General features: G+C 35.7%; 3 protein-coding genes across 5 annotated transcripts in view; 1 reads left to right on the top strand and 2 right to left on the bottom strand.

Moving 5' to 3' along the window:
* The window catches only part of LOC134201162 (uncharacterized), a 145,718-nt gene that overhangs the window by 71,424 nt on the left and 48,046 nt on the right, over window positions 1–26,248 (top strand). The gene's annotated exons all lie outside the window — the stretch shown is intronic.
* Window positions 125–6,245, bottom strand: LOC101738065 (cell division cycle protein 20 homolog). The gene is made up of 10 exons (XM_004921680.4): window positions 5,744–6,245; window positions 5,499–5,605; window positions 5,206–5,373; window positions 4,577–4,670; window positions 4,159–4,388; window positions 3,721–3,867; window positions 2,899–3,026; window positions 2,522–2,669; window positions 1,290–1,489; window positions 125–1,153 (listed from the first exon to the last, which is right to left on the bottom strand). Exons 1-10 carry the CDS (start codon window positions 6,042–6,044, stop codon window positions 1,054–1,056), a joined length of 1,623 nt encoding a protein of 540 aa, XP_004921737.1. The 5' UTR covers window positions 6,045–6,245; the 3' UTR covers window positions 125–1,053.
* Apaf-1 (protein) overlaps window positions 13,102–26,248 on the bottom strand; it is a 35,685-nt gene continuing 22,538 nt past the window's right edge. For 2 of the 3 annotated variants that reach the window (XM_012697713.4, XM_021353580.3), the window contains exons 12-20: window positions 25,617–25,863; window positions 24,755–24,910; window positions 23,807–24,089; window positions 23,020–23,365; window positions 22,090–22,403; window positions 20,843–20,980; window positions 18,556–18,809; window positions 17,246–17,404; window positions 13,102–16,911 (exon numbers count right to left, since the gene is read on the bottom strand). In XM_012697713.4, coding sequence (XP_012553167.2) covers window positions 16,749–16,911; window positions 17,246–17,404; window positions 18,556–18,809; window positions 20,843–20,980; window positions 22,090–22,403; window positions 23,020–23,365; window positions 23,807–24,089; window positions 24,755–24,910; window positions 25,617–25,863 — 2,060 coding nt within the window. In that variant the 3' untranslated portion in view covers window positions 13,102–16,748. The remainder of the gene's footprint in view (window positions 16,912–17,245; window positions 17,405–18,555; window positions 18,810–20,842; window positions 20,981–22,089; window positions 22,404–23,019; window positions 23,366–23,806; window positions 24,090–24,754; window positions 24,911–25,616; window positions 25,864–26,248) is intronic. The other variant, NM_001200008.1, reaches the window with a different exon arrangement.

A 26,248-nucleotide genomic window follows, 5' to 3' on the forward strand; every position in this document is an offset into this window, starting at 1 on the left:
TTTATTAATTGGTTATATTATAAATACGTAGTTGTAACTGAAATGGTTAATGTTATAGAGATTAGATTTGTTGGTTGAAAATTAGAATGTATGATTTAGCAGGAATTACAATCAAGTAAAAAAGTTTAAATGTCAAGCTCTTTATTATCTCACTGTAAACATTACAAAATAATGGTCTTTTAGAAATTAATATTTAAAAGTAATAGAAATAATACAATCACAAAACTAATTCAGATAAGAATAATAAAACAAAGCCCATAAAACATGGAAGCCGAGGTAATGAAATGTTAGAGAACTAAAAGAAAGCCAGAAAAGAAGCATACAAAATACAGAAAACATAAAGGAAAGAACTCAACATCAGCTACACATTTTACGACCTCAACTTCTATTCTGTCAAAAATCAAGAGTAGATGTTAAAACAACATCTTTACCGTCAAAATTATATCACGTAAATAGAATAAGTTCATATGAACTTAAATTTATTAAAAATTCAAAGAACATTACGTTCGATTCAAAACTAATAATAGTCGTCGAATTATAGATTATCATGTCACAATTTAGTATTGGTTGAAAACAGAGAATGGAATATTGGACTTCCAACCAATTCAATGAAAAGTAATTAATTACCAGATCTACCAGTTAAATATACACAGAACCCATGTTACTTTTTGATACAAATCAGTTCTATTTAGAGCACTAAATCCGATGAATTTTTAATTGTTACTCGAATAAAACATTGGTGACAGGATTTGATCTTCTCATTCAATTTAAATTAACAATGCAATATCTCATGGATTTTTTTATAATTTTAATCTGTTGATCATGTGGGCTGTAAGCTTGTCTGCCTTTGAAGTTATTAAGAAATGTTCAAACTAAACTTAGGCTATGAAACAAACATAAATAAAAATGTCATTACAGGTAACATAGTCGGTGGAATGAGTCAGGTTTTGCAAGAATGTAATTATAATTTTTTTTATCTTAAGAATTAAAAGATACATCACAATTGATTTCAGTCAAATATTACATGTAACGCTACAATAATAGCATTAGAGACTATCTGATGAGAGAATTGAGATTCAGCAGCGACTTAGCTGCCTTCGCGTCAGTAGGTTCTTTTTTCTTTGATGGATCTAACATAAAGCACTTCCATAATCTGAAAGGGATAGAAAATGAGTTGATTCAACTTGTTTAAAAATTATCCGAATACAAATAATATTGACCATAACACATTATGCTTTATAAAATTTAAATCAAAGTGGGTTCCAATAATAGAAATTTAATTTACTGACCTTAGGGTTTCGTCAGCGCCAGCAGATAGTACTGTAGTACCATCAGGCGATAATGCAAGGTGCAGTACTCTGGCCATATGTCCTGACAATTCTGCAACTCTTGACATTGTTGGATACTTCCATATGATTAGTTGGTTATGAGCATACCCATGACCCGAGATAAGCTCCTTGTAGTGAGTGCTCCATACTATAGAGCAAACCTGTTTAATAATTGAATAGATTAATATTTTTTTATCTATAACTTTGGTTTATTATAGCACAGTCGAGCCTTTCGTCGCCGAGAACGGTGACCGTTTTCTACATATGAATGTATTCAGTCTTTTCATTATTATTATTAACTTATTTAATTACCTATATTAATCATTATATAATCACTCACTGGTGGTAGGATCTTTTGGGAGTCCGCACGGGTAGGTACCACCACCCCGCCTATTTCCGCCGTGAAGCAGTAATGCGTTTCGGTTCGAAGGGTGGGGTAGCCGTCGTAACTATACTGAGACCTTACAACTTATGTCTCGAGGTGGGTGGCGCATTTACGTTGTAGATGTCTATGGGCTCCAGTAACCACTTAACATCAGGTGGGCTGTGAGCTCGTCCATCCATCTAAGCAATAAAAAAAAAAATAAAAAAAAAATAATAATTTTCACTTCAATTGAAACATTGAGATACCTAACATTTGTGTGCTTTTCATGACGATACAATAATAAATAGGGTAGGTTAATCTGGTCCAGTGAATGTAGAACGGTAACCTTGCAAGGCCAAGCAACCAGGGACGTCTTAAATCAGGCTGGGGCCCTTGGGCACACAAGAATTTGAGGCCCTTTTGGAAAGTAAAAAAAGCGAATTATAATAACACTTTACTGAGTATGACCATTATAGGTAATCAAATACAGTATGATATAATGTGTCATTAATGATATTAGAATGCTGCTGGTTTTTTGGTTACGATCACGATAACGGAAACCGTTATCGTGATCGCTAGATGGTGTACTTAGTAAATTAGGTAGGATGCGTTCGGAAATATTATTAATTAGTACAGTTGAAATAGGCGCAGTCATGGATATAATGGCGTAGTATATGCCTTTTAAATACCTTCTGATAAGATTACTGATTTGTGAAAAAAGTGTAATGTGCCCAACAAAAATGTTTTGAGAATAAATGTGTCAGAGAAATTGTCGGTCCTTCGGGGCCCCCTGAGAATGGGTTTTAACTAATTTTGTGTTCTTCTATACCTGAGATTTAGTGTCAACAGTATTAAGATTGGATCCAGTACTGATGTTCCATAACCGTATAGTTCTGTCGGCCGTACCGCCGCCGGACGCGAGGATGCCGGCGCTCCACGGACACCACGCGAGACCTTTCACTGCGGCTAGATGTTGACTGGAAAATTGTAATGGTTTATTTATTTATTTCATTATGTAAGAAAGTGACTGTCGCGTGACAAACACATGGCATTCACAATAAATTACTAGTTTGCATTTTATTGTTATTTCTAGCATTTATATCACATTACAATTTTTGTTCATATATATTGTGTTAAAAATGGACTTTAACATGATAGAATTGCATTAAATTAAATATTTTTAAATGAAATATTGATAGTACATACTTGAATGAAAGTATATGTTGTGGCTGTGAATAATGTTGTCCTTGTGCAATTGGCCAAATGTTCAGCAGATTATCGTTGCCGCCCGATGCAAGATATCTACCGTCAGGTGACCATTTCAGTCCGCAGATCTGGCAACCATTTGATACATGTGAAGATCTGATCTATCTTGTATCAGAAGAATATCGACCTACCTCACTGAGAATATTGAATGATAATGGACGCAAAAAACAGAATTGATATTTACCGTAATACAAAATGTACTTTTCTTACTTTTTTTACGTTGTTTTGGTGTAAAATTTACTTACCCATTGTTCAGAAGAAAGTGCATTGTTTCTTATAGTCTAAATATTTAACTAGCATTTGATTTAAGGTTTAAAAATTTTGAATCTTCATTTTTTAAATAGCAATTTCAAATTTAATTGCTTTTTTACTATAGAAGGGTAACCCATGATCCCCTTAATACTAAGTGGTTAATTACCAAACCCATATATTATTATATAAATTATAGCTTGAGACATTAGACAAAGGTTTTGTTTATGTATTTATTGCATAAATGAATAAATGAGCTCATTTCCCAACTTGTCGTAAGTGGTTACCAAAAACTAGATATCACAACGTGAATACTTTCCCCACCCACCTAAAGATGCAAGTTCTGTGCCTCAATGTATAGTGCAACAGGGTAGATAGGGTAAGTAGAGTGCAGTTTTTAATCCATTGTCTAAAATATATGATTGCTTCTTAGCAGTATTAGGCAGGGTAAACTTTTTGGAACTGTTCCTTAGTAAATTCGTAAACATTTTCTTTATTGATTTTGTTATTTACCTCTTGTGTATGTCCATGTATGTTGGCGACAGCATGATCTCTTTGCCTGACGTCGTGGTGAACAATGTGTCCATCTCTGGCACCACTTGACACTATGTACATGTTCCAAGCCAGAGAACCGACACGACCGCTGTGACCATCCATTACCTGAATACAAATATGATTTTGTGAAAAATGATTTTATGTAAACATGATGTATTTCTTACTTACTACTTAGTAATACTATCTAGTTATTTGTTATTCTATCTAGTATTGCATTATCTACAATAAGCCTGGAAAAGAATCTTAAATCAGTAGTATTCAAAAGTGATACCTGTTTTGAATAATGCTTTATGTCAATGCTTTATGATTCTAAATTATACTACTTATATATAAATATAAATATTACTTGTAAGATGCTAAATATGAATCAAAATGTTTGGATTTCTTAATACACACCCTCAAACGTTTGATCTTTTCACAGTCCCACAATTCTACAGTTGCCATTGAAGTCCCAACAGCCAGATGCGATCCACCACCTTGCACCCATCCCACAGAACAGACTGTCTCTGCTCCTTCAAGGGTTAGAAGTTGTTCTATTTGTCCCGTGCCAGCATTCCATAGATATACAGAGTTTCCTAATGCTACTGCAAGAATGTTTGATGCACTCCAATCGACAAGGTTCAAATCTGAAAATATCAGAATTTTTACAATTTTGTATAATAAATTTTTTCCTGTTATTAAATCACAAATTTCACCTACACTTTATCATACAGACGAAATCTAAATTTTAATTTTGTTTTCGCAGAAAAGTTCATAGTGTCTATTCATGGTGTCTTTAACACTTTGGAACTTTGGAACACTTTTATTTACTTACAATAGTCATCTAAAATTTCAGGAGCATCAAGTATCCTGTCAGGAGCCTGAGGTATGTATCTAGTGTTGCATTTTACTGATGACGGAACTTTTGTCTGTAAGGGTTGAAATACAATTATTAACAGGTATTTACAGTGGGGACTACGTTATTTCCATATTTTGCCAAAAACAAAAATGAATACAGAAATATTTTACTGTTCATAATGTATGTAGTATAGTATTTAAATCTTATGCATTGCATCATTATGCACAGACTAAAAATACATTTTGAAAACAATAGAAGGTCATTGCTTTTTGAGGGGTTTAGACTGAAACATCCACATGCAGCAATTCGCAATTATAGTTCAAGACCCTTAGGACAATCTGATTGTGAAAGGTCCTAAAGTAATGATCAAAACTTTTCACTGTTAAATCATGCACTGACAAAACTTTGTAAACAATGATCATCATTAGATTCTCCTTATGAGGAAATCATATCAAACACAGTTTAATGTACATACTAATCATAATATTGTCACCAATATTCTCTTTGTTTATGAAAACTATCAAATTTTTATCCTTTTTGTACTGAATATTTAATAGAAAAGTTTTACAATTTAGGATAAAACACTATTATTGACCAAAAAATACCTGTGAATATACTACTCTAAGTCTGTTCTGGTAGCCTTCGGGTGCTGCTGGTGCTTTACAAGTATACTGGAGGAGGCGACCTGGTTCAGTATCATTCAGAGCTCTACCTATTGCTTCTCCGGCAGCTGTTTGTGGGGTTTCCTCACTTTTGTCATCATCACGACTCAACTATTGTTAAAAATATTTAAGTAAATTTTTTATTTCTATTATTAATACAAGAATCTCTTGGGCTAAATGAAATATAAATTATTTACATATGTATAAGTGTTTATTTACAAGTAAAAGTTTTTTACCATATAGTGGCATAGGTCATAATTTGAATTACTCCTTGATGGGATGAATCTATCAGCTTTATTAGGTGTCTTTGATGCTTTGTTTGGGGTTGGTGTTGTTGAATGACCTGAAATTGTCAAGCCAGTGAGTGAATTATGAAGTCAATCGAAACAAGAAACATCAAATGTAATCGTTTTTAGTATTTAAATTTTTTTTTTACTTATTTTATTAAACTGGTTTATTTCTTATTAAGAAATTCAGTCACCTGGAGACTTCGTTTTCGAAGGAGTCTTTTTTCCTTTCTTATTTTCATTTCTCGTTGGTGTTTTATTATTGGACAATGCACTATTGTTACAACTTTGATTAGCAGATATGGACAGTTTCTGCAGCGATTGATTACACGAACTTATGTTAATATTTGAATGATTCTTGAAAGAGTTACTGAGAGACGGATTTATATTTTCATTACAGCCTTTTTTAGCCCACCGTTGCAATGGACCTCGGGTTATAGGGCCATCCATTGTAGCTAAGCTGTTTATTTCGTTCAAATAGTTAAACTGGGACATGATACAACGAAACTCGATCTATCGTACAAATTAATAAACACAATTATAATTCTTTCATTAAAAATAAGTCTTTTCAATCGCATCTAAACATTTATGAATGTTTCATTAAATTAAACGACGATGAATAAATTCAAAAAACACGATCACAAGTGGCATTAGACAGTTGATTCGAGAAGTTCGTTAATTTTGAAAACTAGAATGGCAATGGTTTACGGCCACTAGAAACTGAATCATTTAGCCAGTTTTAGTTAATTTATGGTGGTGTCGCGTAGCAATCGTGAATAGTGAAAGATATGCGGCAAAAATCTGATTTGTTCCAGTGAAATATTCAAAATAAAATACAAAAGCTCTTTCCAAACAATATCATTTAGACTTTCTGACTACCATTATATACTAAGTGTATATAATAGTAGTCAGAAAGTATATCTATGTGATACCAAGCAAAGCTGGATTCAGTGAACTTATACAATTTAAATTCAAATTTCGGTGTCTTATTTTGCTCAACGGGTTAAGCGATTAATTTAGATATATATTATTATTAAATTAATTGTATTTGTTACTCGTTCACAAAAAATTTCAAGTTATGGTAGGTCCCCTATTTCATAGAAAATGTAATTTTTACGTTATATTATATTTTACTCAGATGAACATACAAATATATTACTAAAATTTAGTATTCAAATTATAGTCTAAATTTATTTACTAGATTACAGGGACAACAACAGAGATATGCGACCGGAATTTATACTATTATATTATAATATTACTGAAAAAGCTTGAGATTTTTTGACTTCCGTCAGCTGTAGACCTTACTGTACACTGTCTGTGTCCCTCTTCTGATCAATAAATTGGAAGTTCTGGGAGTCAGAGGTAACGTTCTGTCTCTTTTCAGTGACTATTTGTCAAATCGTACACAATGTACCAAGATCGGTCCTCATATAAGCAAGCCGGAGCAAATTGAGTACGGGGTTCCGCAGGGCAGTATTCTTGGGCCCACTTTGTTCCTGCTCTATGTAAACGATCTTTGTAGTCAATCTTACCCCTACTGTCGTCTCTTTGCATATGCTGATGATACAGCACTTATAGTTTCAGGCAACACGTGGGTAGAGGCAATTGAGAATGCTGAGTTTGCAATGAAGCAGACGATGACATGGCTGAACCGCAACTTATTAACTCTAAACATTGACAAAACCAAATTTTTAACATTTGCAAGCCGAAAATCTGTCCAACCCCCGCGTGATTCCATTACTCTCAAGGCCCACGTATGTAATGGACGATATTCCGCATGTAATTGCTCGGAGATTGCTAGGACTGATAATATCAGATACTTGGGGGTGTTGGTGGACAGCTGTTTCAATTGGTATGATCAGCTGGAACTTGTGACGACGCGCATTCGAAGCTTAATTTTTATTTTTAAAAAGCTAAGAGGCTCGGCAGATAAGCAAATATTGTTTACCGTATACACTTCCCTTTGCGAGTCGCTTATAACTTATTGCATCCCTATTTGGGGATGTGCCTGCAAGACAAAGTTTATTAATATCGAACGAGCGCAAAGGGCAGTGCTTAAGGTGATGCTGGGGAAGCCTTTTGGGTACTCTACTAGACAACTGTATCGTGACGCAGGAGTGCTGACGGTTAGACAACTGTTTATCCACAGGTCCGTTCTGCGACAGCACTCCTGCCTCCCATCAATACCTAAAGAAACTTCACTTTCCACAAGGAGACGAAAACCGGCCTTTGACACTATTGCTTGTAGGACGGAATTTGCCAGACGACAGATTTATTCGTCAGGTAGCAGAATTTATAATAAAGTAAATATATCTCAGCAGATAGATGGCTTAAATAGGTATGACGTTAAAAATAATCTGAAGTCTTGGCTCTTAAACTTAGACTATTTTGAAACAGAACAAGTCGTGTTGTAAAAATGTATAATGGTGTATATGTAGTATGATATACTGTTGATTTATTGTAGCTAATTTTAAATTAATATTTTATATAATAGTATATAATATAATATATAATAATATTTTTATACTTTATTATATGACACACATACACACACACTAACACACATACACTCACACACACACACACACGTACGTTCTATATTCTTACAGATCGTTCTTCCTGGTTAACTTTCTTTACCTGGTGACCTAGCACTGAACCACTGACTTTTGTAACACAGGTTTTCCTAGCATAAAAGTCAGGGAATATTGTTATTGTATACCTCATAAAAAAGCCATGTATATTATTATACTAGTGTTAAGTATTTTTGTACGTGTTTGTATTTTAAGAGGCTTGATTGAATAAATATTATTATTATTATTATTATGTTCAGAAAGGTAATCTTTTCTTAGCACCCCGGCTAGTCCGAACCACATCCACGGGCCTAAACCAAGTGAATGCAGCGTGTAGTAAGGAAAATTTATGTTGACGGTATGTTATTATGAGGGGCAATTTCGTTTTCGTCTATCTGCAAGAATTTCCTGACTATTCTACATGTATTCAAGATTGCGGCTTTTTGGAGAGTTATGTAGAGAGTTTCTTTGAGGTCTAATAGTTTTAGGCTATGGAGAAGATGGTTGGGAATGACGCCTGTTGTGGAGAGAACTATGGGTACTATGTATACTTTTTCCTGTCGCCAAATTCTGCTCACTTCATCTTTGAGTTCTGCGTACTTGCTTATTTTTTCAGTTATTGTTTTTTGTATGTTGTGTGTGTTAGGAACAGCAATGTCAATAAGGTAAGTGATTTTGTTAACTTTGTCCTGTACAGTTATGTCTGGTCTATTATAATGAATTGTCTTATCGGTGAGAATGGCGCGGTCGTAATAGAGTTTGTGTGTAGTATTTTCTAGAATGGTTTGTGGATTATATTTGTAATATGGAGTGTTTGTGTCTTGTATGAGTGCATATTTGAGTGCAAGTTTTTGATGAATAATATTTGCTACCTGATTGTGTCTGTGTGTATAGTCTGTTTGTGTGAGGGTAGTGCATGCTCCTGTTATGTGTTGAATGGTTTCTGATTGTGTATGACATTTGCGACACCTATCGTTTGTTATTGTAGGATCTTTCATTATGTATTTTCTGTAATTTTTTGTGTTAATAATCTGGTCCTGTATTGCTATCATAAATCCTTCTGTTTCTGGAAATAAACTACCGACTTTAAGCCATTTATTAGATGCAAGTGTGTTTATATGTGACTGTTCTAGGTCATGAGGATGTCGACCATGAAGCACTTTCTTTTTCCATTCTTTAATTTTTTGTTCTTGCGGGTTATTACTGTTGGTGTTCAGTGTATCTGTTTGATCATTTAGGTTTAGTGGAGTGTAGTTGTTGTCGTTTAGAACTATTGCATTATGTATTTTACTAGATTGTGATTTTGTGTGAAAAAATGATTTTAGCCTAATGATTTGTTTTTGCCACAAGTGCTGGATATCTACAAGGCCTCTCCCTCCATTTTGTCGTTTAATTGTTAGCCGTTCTATGGCAGATTTAGGGTGTAACTTGTTGTGTTTTGTTAGTGTGGTGCGTGTAGTTCGTTCTACCTGTTCTGTATCCGTTTTGGTCCATTTTATAATTCCGAATGAATAGGTTAATATGGGAATGGCGTAAGTATTTAAAGCCTTTACAAGGTGTTTACTAGATAGTTGGGATTTACAAATGGCGTTTAGTCTTTTTTTGTACTCTGCAGTTAATGTGTTTTTGATTCTAACATGGTCTAGTCCTTTTAGTTGTGTATAACCTAGATATTTATATAAGTCAGTCGCTTCCATTGCTGTTATTGTGTCTGTATCGTTTATTACATAGTCGCCGGGTTGTATCTTGCCTCTAATAATGTGAAGTGTTTTACATTTGTCTAAGCTAAATTGCATGTTAATATCTTTACTGAACTCTGCTGTTGCTTCTACTAATTTTTTCATTTCTTTTTCTGACTGTGCGTATAGTTTAATGTCATCCATGTATATGAGGTGTGATATTGATGTGTTTTCTGTGGTATTTTTGAGGCAATATCCAGCCCGGCAACGTTGTAGCAAGTGAGATAAGGGGTTAAGGGCGAGACAGAACCACAGCGGGCTTAGTGAATCACCTTGGTAGATTCCTTTCTTAATAGATATTTGACGTGTTACGATAGGATTGGAATTACAATTAATTTGTAGCGTGGTTTGCCACTGGGGCATTATATTTCGTAGAAAATCTATAATTTTAGGGTTTATTCTGTAAATCTCTAATATTTTTATCAGCCAAGAATGTGGAACACTGTCAAACGCTTTCTTGTAATCAATATAGGTACAATGAAGATTTCTATTTTTTGTGGTGGCATGTTTATGTATTGTGGAGTCAATAATCAGCTGTTCCTTGCATCCCATATGGCCCCGACTGCATCCCTTCTGTTCCTCTGCTATGATATTATGATGTTCTACGTGTGTGTTAATTTTTGTTGTGATTGCTGATGTCAGTAATTTATAGATAGTGGGTAGGCATGTGATTGGCCTATATTGAGAGGGTTCTGGTGAATTTTGAATTTTAGGTAACATGTATGTTATCCCTGTTGCAATAAAATCTGGTATATTCTGTTCTCCTAATATTATATTTGTGAAATTTTTTGCTATAGATTTGTGTAATGATGTTAACTTTTTGTACCAAAAATTGTGTATTTTGTCTATACCAGGAGATTTCCAATTGTGTAATTTATTTGTTATGTGTGTGATGTCTAACTCTGTGATTTCTGTAAATTCCATTTCATCTATTCCCTCCCATTTTATTTTCTCTTCTGTTACCCAAGTCGCTTTGTCGTTGTGTTCAACTTGCTCTTCCCATATGCTGGACCAGTAGGTTTCGAGATTTTCTTTTGTAGGCGTGACTGTGTTATTCTCATCAATTGTGTTGTGAATCGGTTTGTTAAGGTTTCTATAAAATATTTTTTCGTTTGTAGCAAATATAGTGTTATCATTTCTGCGTTGTTGTGCTTTCGTGTATCTTTTAAGCCTATGAACTTTAAGTGCCAGTTTTTGTTTTAAGGTGTCTAGAAATTCTTCGGGTTTTTGGTTGGTATTTTCGTGTCTGGTATGTGTAATGTTACTCTTAAATATAGCCTCAACTCTCCTAACTACTTTATTTGATCTGTTGTTGTTTATGTATTGTGTAAGTCTTCCACAGTCTGCTCTTAGTTTTTCTATGTCTTTTTCTAGCCTTTGCTGCCATGGTGGTTTCGTGTTATTTCTTTGTCGTCTGTTACCTGTGTATTCTGTAATTTTATAGTTTAGATCTTCAGAGACAACTACTGCTGTGCAATAAATTAGTGTATGTATGTCTATGAGTTTTGCGTCTTTTGTTAAAAATTGTGGCAATATATGTTCATTAAACAAATTAACTAAACGAAATAGATTAGAGCTGTATCTCAGTTTAGGAAGTTTTGGTCGAGCGGCTGGGTCCATACCAGAGTATTGTGTTAGAGTTCTTATAAATTTGTCATGTATTTCTTGGGTATAGGTGCTGGTTGTTAGATTCTGATCTGCGATGACTAAGGTCTCAATATCATTTTCCAACACAAAGGTTAAATTTTCAGTTTGTGAGGATGTGTTTGATGTCTGTGTGTATGCTTGTGATTGATGGAATGGGTGGGATTGTAAAATTGGTTGAGATTGAAAGTGACGTTGTGGTTGTTCTGGTATAATATTTTCGTCTGCGTCTTGTAATAATGTCATGGTATTAGAGCCTACATCAGCTTCTTGTAACTGTAAGCGGACTTCTTCTCTCAATTGGTCTAGTATTTCTTGAGAGAGAAGTTTATTTCGTACTATAACTCTCCGCTGGTCTGATATTCTTTGTTCTGAAACGGTTACTTCCGGATATTGTTGGGAAAAAAGTTGATGCAATTGTTGCCTGTATGTGGTCATGTCGGTCTCTAACTTGGTTATGTGAAAGTAAGTGCGCATGATAAATGTATTCACATCTTTGCTCCATTTCATGCGTACTCGTGATTTCCCAGCCTTGGTGGACACGGGTAAGAAGGAACTTGCCTCCCGTGCAACATTCAAGACTGGTATGGGTGGATCTGGATTAAACGAGAGTGGTTGGGGTGACGATGGTACGGAAGGTGAAGGTGATCTGGAGGGTGTGTACGATACAGTACTTGGGCTATATGATTCTATTGGAGTGTTTGTTCTGACTGTTAAGCTATCACCATCGTCACGAGTTTCAGCTGTAGCATCTTTGTCGGTGGGAGCCCGCCTGTTCAACTCCTCACCGCTGACGATTCGCATGCTGAGACACCCAGCGTCAGCTCCAGGTGTGCCCCGGCGATCGCCCCCGGGCAGCGGTCCCATACGTTTACGTTTAGATCGTAGCTCCATTTTTGATGGGTTTCCAGAGCCACGTTAGCCACGCCAGTAATTTCTCATTCGTGTGTCCGCCCCCCACGTGATTAGGTGTTCAATCAGGACGTGTGGTTGTATTAGGGGGCTTATTATTATTATTATTATTATTATTATTATTACTTGCTGATTAGTGATTTCAATTTCATATTTCAAACTATTCGAGAAAACTGTTTTAGATGTCAAACTTAGACAACAACTTAGATGTCTTAGATGGTAAAAACGAGACGTTGGTATCACCTCGAACAATTCCTCAGAGCACTCGCCATGGAACATACGGTACAGAATACAGAGGGAACCGAAGTACCTCCGCAGACCCAGAGGTTCCAAGCGATCCGTAAGTTTTTACCATCGCACCACCCGCCACCGGAGTAGAGTTCATATATGGAGCCACTGCAGTCATCCACAGTGCGTTTCCGGAGATCTTTTTTGCCACGTACCATCCGGCTATGGAATGAGCTCCCCTCCACGGTGTTTCCCGAGCGCTATGACATGTCCTTCTTCAAATGAGACTTGTGCAGAGTATTAAACGGTAGGCAGCGGCTTGGCTCTACCCCTGGCATTGCTGACGTCCATGAGCGCCGGTAACCACTCACCATCAGGTGGGCCGTATGCTCGTCTGCCTATACGGCAATTAAAAAAAAAGATGTAAAATTTTAGGGAGTGGAACATTAAAACAACTTCTTACAAAAAATGTATATTTATTTACGATCAAAACCTTAATAAAATATTGTATTTATTTGTAAAATATCTAACAATAGAACATAGTTATTACATATAAAAACGAATTAAAACAATCGTATCGAATCATATCAATAATAATCAAGTGCATTTTAACTATTTTTATTTTTATTACATAATTCAACAAGTTTAAAAAATCAGTCCAAAGCAACATCACGAAACACTTATGCAGTTATTATTCTTTTATTTTTAGAAACAAAACAAAATGCTAAATTGAGCATGATGAATATAATCTAACCATATATTATCATGGGACTGGAACTGAAAAGAAATTGACAGTTTACGATATGCTTGATGTTTATATTATTGTAGAGCCCAAATTATAACCATCCTTGAAAAAAAACTACGAAATTGGAACGCATACAAAGAGTACGTTTTATTTCGGGATCATAATATCTTTAAGGGACTCATATTTCATATTAAACCAAAGTCGAAGCTCGTATAAATTGTGTGTGAATGAAATATCTCTAATGTATTTGCTAGTTTAGAGATATATCGTTCGATTAATCGATATTCGAACAATGGTTATCATACAATTTTGATTCTCTAACAAAATTTATAAAACAAATAAGTATTAAACATATAGATAGCGATATATATTTTTTTTGAATGTGAGAAAATTGATTTTTATTTGTAGTTTAAGGTTTCTAAGTGAGACTCATAGCTACCAGGGCTATAAGATATCCAAATATTTCAAATTACATAGGTCAGTATATACCTAGTTTTTTTTTGCTGTGACGCGTTCCATTTCACGTGCACGCAAAATAAAATGGCGTTAGGTATTTTATAGATATAAAAGCGTTCGTACCAAAATGTTACAATTTTTTACGTAAAAACTATTTTGTTCAACTTTCACGTATTTATAAGAATGCATTGATCTATTCTGTACTTATGTTATAGCACCATCAAAAACACTATAAACTCTACGATAAAATTATTCATTAAGAGATCGTCCATGACATAACATGGTTTCCATCACATTTCGATATTTAAACATATTTACATTTTATTTAATATTTATGAACCAAAGAATGGCACCCAAAAGTTTTTACTAGGATTTCTTTTAATACTACCTCACCCACATTACTAATTTATGTATTAACTAATTATTTGCTTATATAATAATGTTCAATATTTTCTTAAAATAAGAAAAAAATGGGAAACACAGTTTATAAATGGGCATAATTAACTTTTTAGCAACATATTCAACGCGGAAGAAATTATTTTATCGCACTTGTGATAATTCAAAAGCTTTCGTATGGAGATTAAGTCAGTAGTGTAGATTAGACGAAAAACGAAAAACATAACTCCTTTTATTGTGTTGAGCAATTGTTGGAATTTCTTTGTCCAAGGCAATTTACGTTTTTAATCTTTGACCATAAATATGTCGACGACGGCAGGGCGACGGATTCGTCGTCCGTCATAGTCTGATTAGACTATGAAAAGGACAGATATCGTTATCGTCAAAGATTGTTAATTTGACGATATTTACTGTATAGTTACATGTTTTTTGTGACAAAGGGACGTCCTAGTTCTAAGCAGCAATTTGAGCCAATCACTAAAATATGAAACATGCATAGCACCACCTTTTTGAATTTTAAGTGAGAAAACCTTTGCTAGGTACAATCTGAATGTTCCGATTGTTATAAAAAACCGAAGATTTTTAAGTGAACACTTCTTTAGCACCAACTAGATTTGATACTAGATGCGACAAACAGCGATGAGAAAAAAGAGGCAAACATTACATCTGAAGTAGCGTGTGAGAGAATGAGACAGAAAAATTTTGAAAGTTTCACGTTTGCCGCGTATGAATTGCACACGTGTCATTCTTCTTCAGCTAAGATTCACTCCTGTGTCTGCTACTCATTAAAATACGCGGCTGATTAATTTCTCGTTAGACAAAGTCATCATGTACGCTAGTACGTAAGGCGACCATTTTAACACAAAAACAAATTCTTGACCACGTAGTGTCGACATCCCTGATTTTAATTTCAATTTTCAGTTTATTCAGCAATCTCGCGCCATTTTTAGGTTAAGTTAACATTATTTTGCTTAAGCATTTTAATATTCACTTGGTTATAAACGATTTTTGGTAGGCTATCGATTTTTCCAACAAAATCTAACCATAGAAATCTCACTCTAGTCAACTGTCATACGTATCAAGCTATATTTCACAGACTATAATTGTTTGATGTTAAACAAGAGTAACTGTACGTTTCTGCTACATGAAAACAGGCTTAGCTATGATAATTAATATTGTTTTGTTTATATTCGAGAGCTTTTACGAATTTTAAAAGTTTGTTTATTTACGAACATCCGCGTTTCTCGTTTTTATGACATTTATTTCATTGAAATACATACATAGAAACACTGGTGGGATTAACATTTACATATCAAAAAATACCTAACGATATCAACATTGAATATGATCGTGATTTAAAAAAAATGTGTACCTATACTTCGTCTTGATATTTCAAAATCATAATTTTAGAAATCATAAGCAAAATTTAAATTTCGTTGCATTTATCCTAAGTCATAGATTGAAAAACATTAATGTTTATACTATCATAAAATCGTTGTAAAGTATTGTATTTTCAATTTTAATTTCATCATGTATTTTCATTTATCAGCCATAAAATAACATATTTTAAAATATATTTCATATTCTTAAATTTTACTAAAATCTTAAACTTATTTACGTATTTATATACTAATTGATCTTATTACATATAAATTATTGTTCGGTGGTCAATTAAAAGTATTCACTGAAATGCTAGAGATTTAGAAATAATTTAAATTGCGGTTTAAAAAAAAAAACTATTATCTTCAAAGACAGAGCTTGCGGCTCCTCTTGGTTATAGATGCTCATGGTCAACAGCAATGCGAGAGTCATAGCTGAGTCTCTGCTTAACTATTTTCCATTTCCAAAAAAATATTACTTGTAATTATTTGAATATTTTTCTGTATGTGAAATAACATATTATTTTACTATTACTTGGTACTAGTCTATTACTATAAATTGTTTTGAAACATATCTAAGCTTTGTGCCCAATTTGTGAACAAGTATAATATAAATATAATATTTTCTAAAACAAATGGCAACACTGTTACCACACACAAAACTATTTACTGTAATAATGTTGGCTGAATATTTTTTTTTAAATCTAATTTCTTGAATGACACCTACTTAGGCTGAAGGAAGGCTACATACTTACAATAATATTTCAATATCTTTGTTATTTTTTTACAGAAATAGTAAATGCATTTGGCAGTGTGTGTGAATTATGTATAGCTATTGAAATAATATGTACGTATATATATTTCCTTCATGATCAATCTATAACAGTTTATGTTACTGAGTAGAATAATTGAAGACTTGAAAACGGAGTTAAGGATAAAATGAGCATTCAAATCTTTTTACAATTCTCATAGACCTATCACGAGCACACAAGTAGACTTAAATTACAAATCTCTGGGAAAGGTTTTGTTAAAGTGTAAGAAAGCATAACAAAATTCGAAATTCGAATGTTCTAAAGAGTCTTTATGAATTTCGTTGTGCTAGTTAAACGAACGCGCTTAACATTGTGCTACGTACAAAGATCCCTCATAACGTTCATGATGTGGACGTGGCCCGGATTGTCCACGGTCACGAAGCACGAGAAATTCTCGTCGTGGCACAACCTCGTCGCGTTTATACCCGATAGTTTTATACACGCCAATATTTCTTTGCGTTTCGACCCTTCTTTACATCTGAAACAAAGACAACGAGTATGAAGTATACCGTAGTTTAGGTGGAATAGGGACTAGAGAGAGAAATAGAATAGGGACAAATCTGGGTTGTCACAATGCTTTTGTGATATTTAAATTTGTTGAATTGAAAATAACTTTTATTTACTATTTAAGAATATTAAATAGTTTAATTTAGTCATCAAAGTTTTGTAACTGATTAAAGATATTGAAAAGTTAATTACCTAAAGGTAAGTACAATAATCCCAGTTCAAAAAATAGTGTGATTAGTACGTTTTTACAAAGCAATATCGCTTTGCATTCTATTCTATTTTTTATGCCTATTTAAATCACTTACGTTTTTCCTTTCCAAATGTTCTTCCAACAATGTCTATCTGCGAACATATCTCTGAAGAAGAAATTGGTATTAACGTTGCCCGAATTTTCTGTCGTCTGGTGATTCTCAGCTCGATTCTCTAATGGCGTTCCAATTGGCGATATAACATTGAGTCCGCTCCTATAATTAATATATTTTTAGAAGGCTTAATAAATTTTCGACTTATAAATCAAGTTTGTTCTATCGGAATTCGTGGTTCGTTTAAAACATTAGAATACATTAAAAAAAAATTGTTATAGCGGTTGTGTTTTTAACGGTACCGGAATAAGGTTTCAACATAATAAATCTATAGATATTTTGCTATGTATTATTGGAAGTTCTTTTAAATTTTATTTATTAATCATCTAAATTTTCATAACACGGTTATCTTCTTTTTCTCCACCTCATCGCACTAGGCGGGGTCGGCACAGCTAATTTTTCTCTTCCATTCTCTTCTATCAGCCGTCATCTCAACGTCCACTCCTCTCTCTCTCTCTCATATCATCATTCACACACTCCTTCCATGACTTCTTCGGTCGACCTCTTCCCCCTCTACCTTGCACTACCATTTCCATACATCTCCTAGTCACATGCATCTTCTCTCTAGGCATCACATGTCCATACCACGCTTAACATACGCTTCATAACATGGTTATATTACAAAGAAAATCACCAGTTTAGAAATCACCTAAAGTAATTTTTTTACATAACGTATCATATCTAGTCGGTATTGCAATTTGCCTTAGCACATTAGGCACTTACCCGTACTACGTTTACGTTATGTAATATTAACGTAAATTTATTGTATTTTGTAATTTTATCTAATGATTGATTGATAGTTTGAAAGTCAAATGAACTCGAAATTAATATCAATTATACGAATTGTTTTTTATTGCCCTTGTAGGCAGGCGAGCATACGGCCCACCTAATGGTGAGTGGTTGCTGTCGCCCATAAACTTCCACAATGCCAGGGGCAGAGCCAAGCCTCTGTCTATAAACAGGGATCTCACCTTTAGCAGATAACTCAGAAATTGAATTCGTGCTATAATTTTACCCGTTTCTGCTGTGATGCAGTATAATTGTGATGTCGATCTTATCTGAAGGCAGGCTTATTAACTGGGTAAAACCGGTCTACGGTACGCATGATGCTAAGTGATTACCGGGGCCAATAGACACCATAATTTGATTGTCATCATCCACCTTGAGACATGATGTATAATTCACATGATGTCTATCGAGTCTAATAGCCGCTTAAAAACAAGGTAGATTATGAACATAAACAAAATACATACCTCCACAATGACTTATTACTCGCTCGTATCCGTATGACGTACGTGATGTTCCACCAGACTATCTCTGAAGCCATCGTGACCAGGACCAGTGGAGGCTGGTCGTCGGCGACGGCGTCCGCCGGTGACGTCACACCGGGCGAGTGCACGGAGCTCCGGTACAGTCGGTCCGGTACCGGCGAGAACGAGCACGCCTGCACTCTCGAGTTGTGGTGTTTGAGTAAACTGATTTGACGCTTCCCTTTTACGTTCCAAAGCTGAAAGTAATGTGCGAGATTAATAAATTTTTGACGTGACAACGTCTTATTATTCGATGAAGCCTGCTGCACGCACGAAAAAACATGACTCATTGAGGCGTTCCATTTAAGGCTTGAAGTGCAAGCGAGAGCGCGCAACGAGCGACAAAGAGGCACAATCGGCCTCCGCGTTCGGCAGCGTTCGACATCTGTCTTTCTCCTACTTGAGTGAGCGATGCATCCGCGTGGACAGCTGCTATACAATAATACATTTACATGTTTTCGACAAGTATGAAGTTCAGTGAAAAGTGAATGTGGTGTCAATTGTCCATTCAAAATGTCTATCAAACAAATAAAATTAAAATTTTCTTTTGAAAAATGAAACCATTCCATCAGTATTTTCTAATGACGTTGTCACGTTCAACTATCGTCAGTAAACCGACTTTACAGACAGCCGATTTTTTTTTCTCCTATCTACGCCGAAAGTTTGGTTTTCGTCCCGCTGTACAGGGAAGAGAGTGTAGCTTTTCCTCCCTGGGTACTGACTAGTGCGCAAGCAATGAAGTATTAATAAAAGATCGAGTTCATCATTTTACACGCGGGAGAAAATGTCCAACTTTTCTCCCTTTGTGCACAATGTACTATATTTTGAGATGTGGTGCTGGCGAAGAATGCTCCGGATACCTTGGACAGCGAAGAGAAGCAACCAGTCTATTTTAGATCAACTGCAGATCAAGACTAGACTGTCCACACTCTGCCTTCGCCGCGCACTCGAGTACTTCGGTCATATTGCTCGGAAAACACCGGATAGCTTAGAAAGACTATTCGTGTCAGGGAAGATCGAGGGAAAGAGATCGCGTGGGCGCAGTCCGACAAGGTGGTTCGACCAAATCCGCACCACACTAGAGATCCCATTCCACGACGCCCTTCATGCGGCCAATGATCGGAGGCGCTGGCGGGACATCACAAGGAGTAAAATCATGTCGAATTATAATGGTCACGACCCTCAGCAGTGAGGAAAAGACGCGAGGAGGAGGACTATATTACGTTTCGAAATTCTCAACCGCTGTAGCGTGCAACATTCAGTTGCGCTCGGGCGTCATCGGATGCGATCGGAGTTCCCGAACGCGCAGGTGTCCCGTGACGTCATGCTACAAGATTCGCGCGCGTCGATTTAAGTTGAATGTAAAAACGTAATATTTAATTAGTTTTAATTTGTATCTTCTAGTGCCTAGCGTTGTTTACTTTACTTTTGTTCTATTGTACACATTATAGATATTGTTGAAATGGTGTGTTTGACTTTTATATGTTCGGAGTAAAATATTCCGCGAATGCGAGGGACAAATAACAAACCACACGGTTACTAACTTATAGCATGATCTACTGTTTAATGACCACACCCTGAGTAATTATCTATATAAACAATATACAAAAGTCAGTCATTCGCAGTCTAGTAGACTTGAAATGTGACACAGATATTCATTTTGCGATACTTTTTGGCGAGAACGCGCGGAGTGAAGTTGTATGACTTGTTTTACTTTGTCTATGTGTTTCTTCAGGTTTAAATGTGTAATAACGGTGGTTTATTATCTGTTTAATATCTGTGTGAGTGCACAAATGTGGGAAAATGAAACAAAGCCGCTGAACGTAACTTCTCGGGATCCTCCAAAAAGTCCAATGAAAAAGTCTCCGTAAATTACCACCATTTTATTAAATATTATCTAGAATGAATTTTATCATCGCATACATAATAGCAACGCATGCTTGCCATGGTAACCGTTGCTATAGAACACAAGCCATTCAATGAAATACGTAAATAATTTAACATTTAGTAATAACAATAAAACTCGTAAAATTTATGATTTGCGTAATTATTGTAGGGTAAAACGTCTTATCTATTTCTGTCGTGAAGCCTTAGGAGACTTAGAAACTCCTGCCAGCGTCTCTAGGTGGGTGGCGAAATTCAGGTTCACGTTTACGTCTTGACGAAGCCGCATCCGTGGTAATCTCTCGTGATCGTGATTCTAATTTAAAATAGCACTGAATATACTAACCACAACATTACCACAGTCTAGTCCCATCGCTAGTATGTAGCCGTCGGATGTGATATCGCATGACGTCACCACATTGTTCAGTTTGTACTCTTGGATGAGGCACAAATCTATTGTGTTGTCGAATTTTAGTTCGTACGACTGCAAAACAGAGAAAATTATTTTTGTTATATTACAGATTTCTGAGTAAATTAATTTAAATTGCATAGTTTTATTAAATAACTAAATTAGTATTTTAGTAAAAAACTAGACGATGATCTAGCTTTGCTCGGTTTTTTTTTGATAACGCCATCTTGTTGTGTCTTTAAAGCGGTTAGTTGCCCTCAATTAAGAGAAATAGTATTATTATTCGCCAATAGATGTCGGGAAGAGTTGATTATTGAAAACACGAATAAAACAACATTTTCTAAAAATAAATCATAGCTAGATCGATTTATCGCCCCCGAAATCCCCTGTATACTAAATTTTATGAAAATCGTTGGAGCCGTTTCCGAGATTCAGATTATATACATATATATTAATATACAAGAATTGCTCGTTTAAAGATATAAGATAATAATGGGATTATCATAAATAGTTAACTTTGTGAACGTTATTTGTATTGTGATATTAAATTAATTATCTGACGATTTGTTGTTTTGTAGGCATGTTTTCCCTCCTAATAAATAACTATTTTAATTGGTTCCAGTTTTCGTGGCCATGGACGACTGGCAATTTCATTATACATATATCGGTTATTTTAAAGCATAATTATGGTGTGCGTTAGCGTGAAAGTGAGTATCGTTGGTAGAACAGAAAACTTCAACGAATTTATTGTTTAGCACCAAACTTTTGGCAGTTTAATGCTAAATAGAGATGCAGATGATATGAAATAATATAGCTCGTAATTATTATATTATAATATTTAGTATAAAAATTAGCCTTTATTTTTCTATGTTAAAACTACATGTCAAAAAATATCAAAGTACTTATATTCACTATGGAGAACTTTACGCTTTGACATGCTGACGGTACTTGTCAGTACTTGTTGGTACTTGGTAGTTAGGCTTGTAAAAACTATAAGCACAAGTGATCCGAGTGTCGTTACGAATGTGCACATACACATACAAACACAACACCCAGAACATTTTTTTTTATGATTGAGGATTACCCCTGAGGGCTTTCCAGTTTCACCAGGACAAGTGGGCGCGAGCAAAGGCTCAGCCAGGGACTCCCAGAACTATAACGGACTAAGCATGTATTTTACAAACCTGAAATCCTTTGTTTTCACTATCGCATATAACGAGAACGTTGTTCTGGAAAGCGGCGCACGTGATGTAAGTATCCATTTGCCTCGCGTTCAATATGGTTGAGACTTTGCAGTCTTTGTTCCACAGTTTGATGGCCGCGTTCGACTCGACCGTGATGAGGCCGGTGTCCGCGACCCAGAAGCAGTCGACGAGGTCGCTCTGTTTGTACAGCTCCTTCATCTCCCCGCCGTGGAACAGTCGGTTCTCGCGGGAGCTCACGCTGGCCTCGCTGCTCGACGTCGACAAGTCGGAGTGGCCGTTCCTTATTTTCATACCTGAAATATTAAATTTGCGCCCAGAACGTTAATATTATTAAATAACTAGTCGTACTCGCCCGCTTCGCTGGGCATTTAAAATTAACATTATTATTTATTGTCATTATTATTAGGGAGTCCAATACTTATATAAATATTATCCATTAAGTACATGTATTTTCTACATGAATATCAAGTTTCAAGTCAATCGGATGCATGGTTCAGTAGTTATAACGGAACATCCGTAAAAACCACTGTAGATTTATATATGTCTTAGTATAGAAGTATAGATGTAAACGGATGGTCTCATATTTTTAAAAAAATATTTTTTTTTTAATTACTCTAATGTACATAGTTTATCTGTATTTTAGAAATATCAGAAATGGAATGTTATGAGACATCTTCAACACTTAGTATTAGTGTCAATCCAATTCAATTGCGAGGTACTATTGTACAAAGATATTTCTTCGTTGTATATGTCGATTCTGAATGCAAATTAGGTATGTATTTCTTCAAAATAATTCCAAGGGAATTCGAATCTCGGGATCGTTTCATAAGCCGACACCTGGCGTCTTATTCCCTGCACTACTCAAAATTTTGCATCATTAGAGATAATCTAAAGAATCAAAATAATTACTCTGCCAATCGCTTCCTAGCTGCGATTCTTGCGAGCCGAGGTGCGTGTTACCGGCCTGTAGCATTTCAGTCTTCCAGGTCTCCTCGTGGCCCAGTTTATACGACATTAGACATCGGTTCTTCCACGCGACCAGCATCAACCTGTTGTTGATGTAGTTCAGGTATTGCACCGGACTGTTAACGTGCATTATAGTTGTCATCTCCTTGGTTCTCAATGTGTATCTCTTGACTTTTCCCGACTTGAGCCCGTACATGATGTAGTGATTGCACGGCGATACCTTGACGGCTGTTATCTTCTCATCAGATTTCTCTAAGATCTCGGTTAGGACTTTCTTACCACGCATCACCTGTAATATTATTATTTTATACTAAAATTTTAAATAATATAATATATTGTTGCCACATTGATAATCTAGAAACAGTAAAGTACCAATCTAAAAAAATAATTGTAATAATTAAATCTTATCTGCTTTTTTACTAGTAGTAGGACCTCTTGTAACTCCACACGGGTAGGTATCACCACCCCGCCTATCTCTCCTGTAAAGCAGTAATGCATTTCGGTTTGAAGGGTGGGGCAGTTGTTGTAACTATCCTGAGACCTTAGAACTTATATCTCAAGGTAGATGGCAACATTTACGTTGTAGATGTCTATGGGCTCCGGTAACCATTAAACACCAGGTGGGCCGTGAACTCGTCCACCTACCTAAGTAATAAAATAAAATAAATCTGCACTAAATCCATCAGAACGATAAAAGTGTCGGTACGTCATAAAATGAATCGGTTCTTACCTGTATATTGTTCATATCATCGACGACAGCCAGTAATGGGTGTATGAGCCCTTCATTGTTGTTGCATATTCCTTTGAGATTGAGCGGTTTCAATGTATTCCTGTCCAAGCTCATGGTAGTTTTAATCGGTTTCTTTACTGGGTCCTTGTTCGTGAACGACTGGTGTGATTTTAGAGGGTTGTGAACTGTTTCCACGCCGCTGTTCAGAGGCGAGGCGCTCGGAGATGTTGGCGTTGTCGCGTTTAGGAAACTCACGTCGAATTTACTTGTTAGACGAACTTTTCTAGAACAATATCGTTAACTTAGAATTTGAATAGGAGCAAAGTTGAATTCGATGTTGCACTCGTTATTGAACGTCGCTTGTAAATTTTTAAAGCGCTTATGTCACTGCGACTTAGTAATCGCAGCGATTATTTTATTTTCAGTTTGAACATCGTTTCTCAGTCATTACACGATATGCACTGCTAGTAAACAATTATTACATATTTAAAACCGTACAGCTGGGTTTTTTTCCTACCTATTCTAGTAATCTCGAGGGGTTCTAGATTCACTGAACTAGTAGGTGAGCTCACGGGGCTCATATCTGACGTCGTTACTAACACTGACACTAGCAAGAGCCGTGCTTCGCAGAATCTACCATCGGATCGGAAAAGCGACCCACTGAGAAGATCCGGCGAGAAACTCAGTGGATTGTGTCTGTGAGTTAACTTACTCGTCGAGCCCTTCGTCGCCAGCGACAGATTTGACGAGAACGATGACCGGTACTTGGGGTACCTAAAAGCACCGTTAGTGGATAAGGAGGATCATAAATAACGACACCTGGGTGAGAGCTACGTCACTTTAAATAGTGAAACGCCATCTAGTAGTAATATAATGGACTAAATCGAAAGGTTAAGGCCTTTAGAGATATTGAATGTCGATCACGTAAACAATATATTTAATACGTACCCTTTTCTTTGTGCAGTCTGCGACACGTATGAAGCGTCTAAATACCAAACTTTGGCAGAATTTTCGGTACTATCAGTACCGGTTAGAAGTACGTCGGAGCTCGGTTCGAATTCATCCCACATCAGCACTTCGCTCACCGCCATTGACACCACATTGCTATTGAGTTAAAAAAAAAACACTAAATCTACTTTTTATTATAAGCTGATAAACTCCCCTACATTACCCATGGACAAGCGAACACACGGCCAATTTAGTGTGTAATGGCGGCCGTAGGTCATAGACCTCACGATGAGAAATGCGCCATGAAGATTAAGACATGAGGTCGAAATAAACGCATGATTGCTTGGTAGCAGAAATAAGTAGGATGGTGCCACTTATCTGTGTGAGTTCACAATATCTTCTACTTATAGTAGCATAATATTTTATTAGCTATTACAACTATTATCAGGTAATATTTTTAGGCCAAGCATTGTTATTCACACAAGATTTAGAATCGTTTCTATACATAATTTTTTATGATAACTTTAACAGTAGCAACATACGGTGATACTTTATTTGATACTAGCTATTATTAATGTCCGCTGGAAGCTTGACAATTTCGATAAACTGGTTGTAGTAGGCAAAGTAGATAAGCACTCGCGGCCTAGCCAATGGTGTAATCAATAATGCCACTATCTATGTCCTCAACTCGTTATAGCTGCAACACAACCTAAGTGTAAATTATTGATCTATAGCATGTACTCCAAAATGAATAGTGTTGCATCTAGCACTTAGGATATTCCTAGATACGAATGCATCGTTCTTCTTATTCTTTAGGCCACGACGAATTTGACTAAATTAATTTTTAAGTTTAAAAACTCACCCCCTTCTGTTCTCGATATCGAAAACTCTTGAGTTAGTTTTCAAGTCGACACAAACGACCCGGCTATCGTCCGTGGCCGCGAACAGCAGCGAGCCCGAGTTGTTGACGGCCATCGCCGCGAACCGGACATCCGCTTTGACCGCACCGCTATCGATAACCGTCCCGCCTCTGTTTATCGAAGCAGGCTTTACCCGGAACTCGTGTGCCATTATCTCGTTTTGTTTCAGCGTTATTATTTTATTGGTACCTGAAAATAAGTTCTGTGGTTATATGAGATAACAATAATTGCATTGTTTTTAATACGCTTTTATTAACCTCAGACGTATGTACGGAATCTTTGAACATGATTTTGACCCCCTTCAAAACGTTGGATTAGCTCGAAATTTGGTATACTTATTAAGGACCGACGACAATTGAAAATTAAATATAAAAAAAATTGAAAAAAAAAGTTGTAAGAATTGAAATTCAACTAAAAAATGTAAAATAAATTTTAATAAATTTGAATTAAAAATAATGTAAGAAAAAATGATTTTATTGTAAAAAATGGGGTGCATGGTATCAGTAATTATAAAAAATTTATGAACAGATATGAGTAGAAGGGTTATTTTGATAATATCCTGAAAAACAGCTTA

The sequence above is a fragment of the Bombyx mori genome, chromosome 23 (assembly GCF_030269925.1).
Source record: "Bombyx mori chromosome 23, ASM3026992v2".
NCBI classification, from domain to species: Eukaryota; Metazoa; Arthropoda; class Insecta; order Lepidoptera; family Bombycidae; genus Bombyx; species Bombyx mori.

Bases quoted from the DNA above. Each gene is read 5' to 3' on its own strand.
- LOC101738065 (XM_004921680.4), bottom strand. From the start codon at position 6,044: ATGTCCCAGTTTAACTATTTGAACGAAATAAACAGCTTAGCTACAATG. The intron at 4,671-5,205 runs GTATTTTTTGGT...CAACCCTTACAG, and splicing joins TTAGAGTAGTATATTCACAG to ACAAAAGTTCCGTCATCAGT. The intron at 2,670-2,898 runs GTATGTACTATC...ACAATTTTCCAG, and splicing joins CAACATATACTTTCATTCAA to TCAACATCTAGCCGCAGTGA.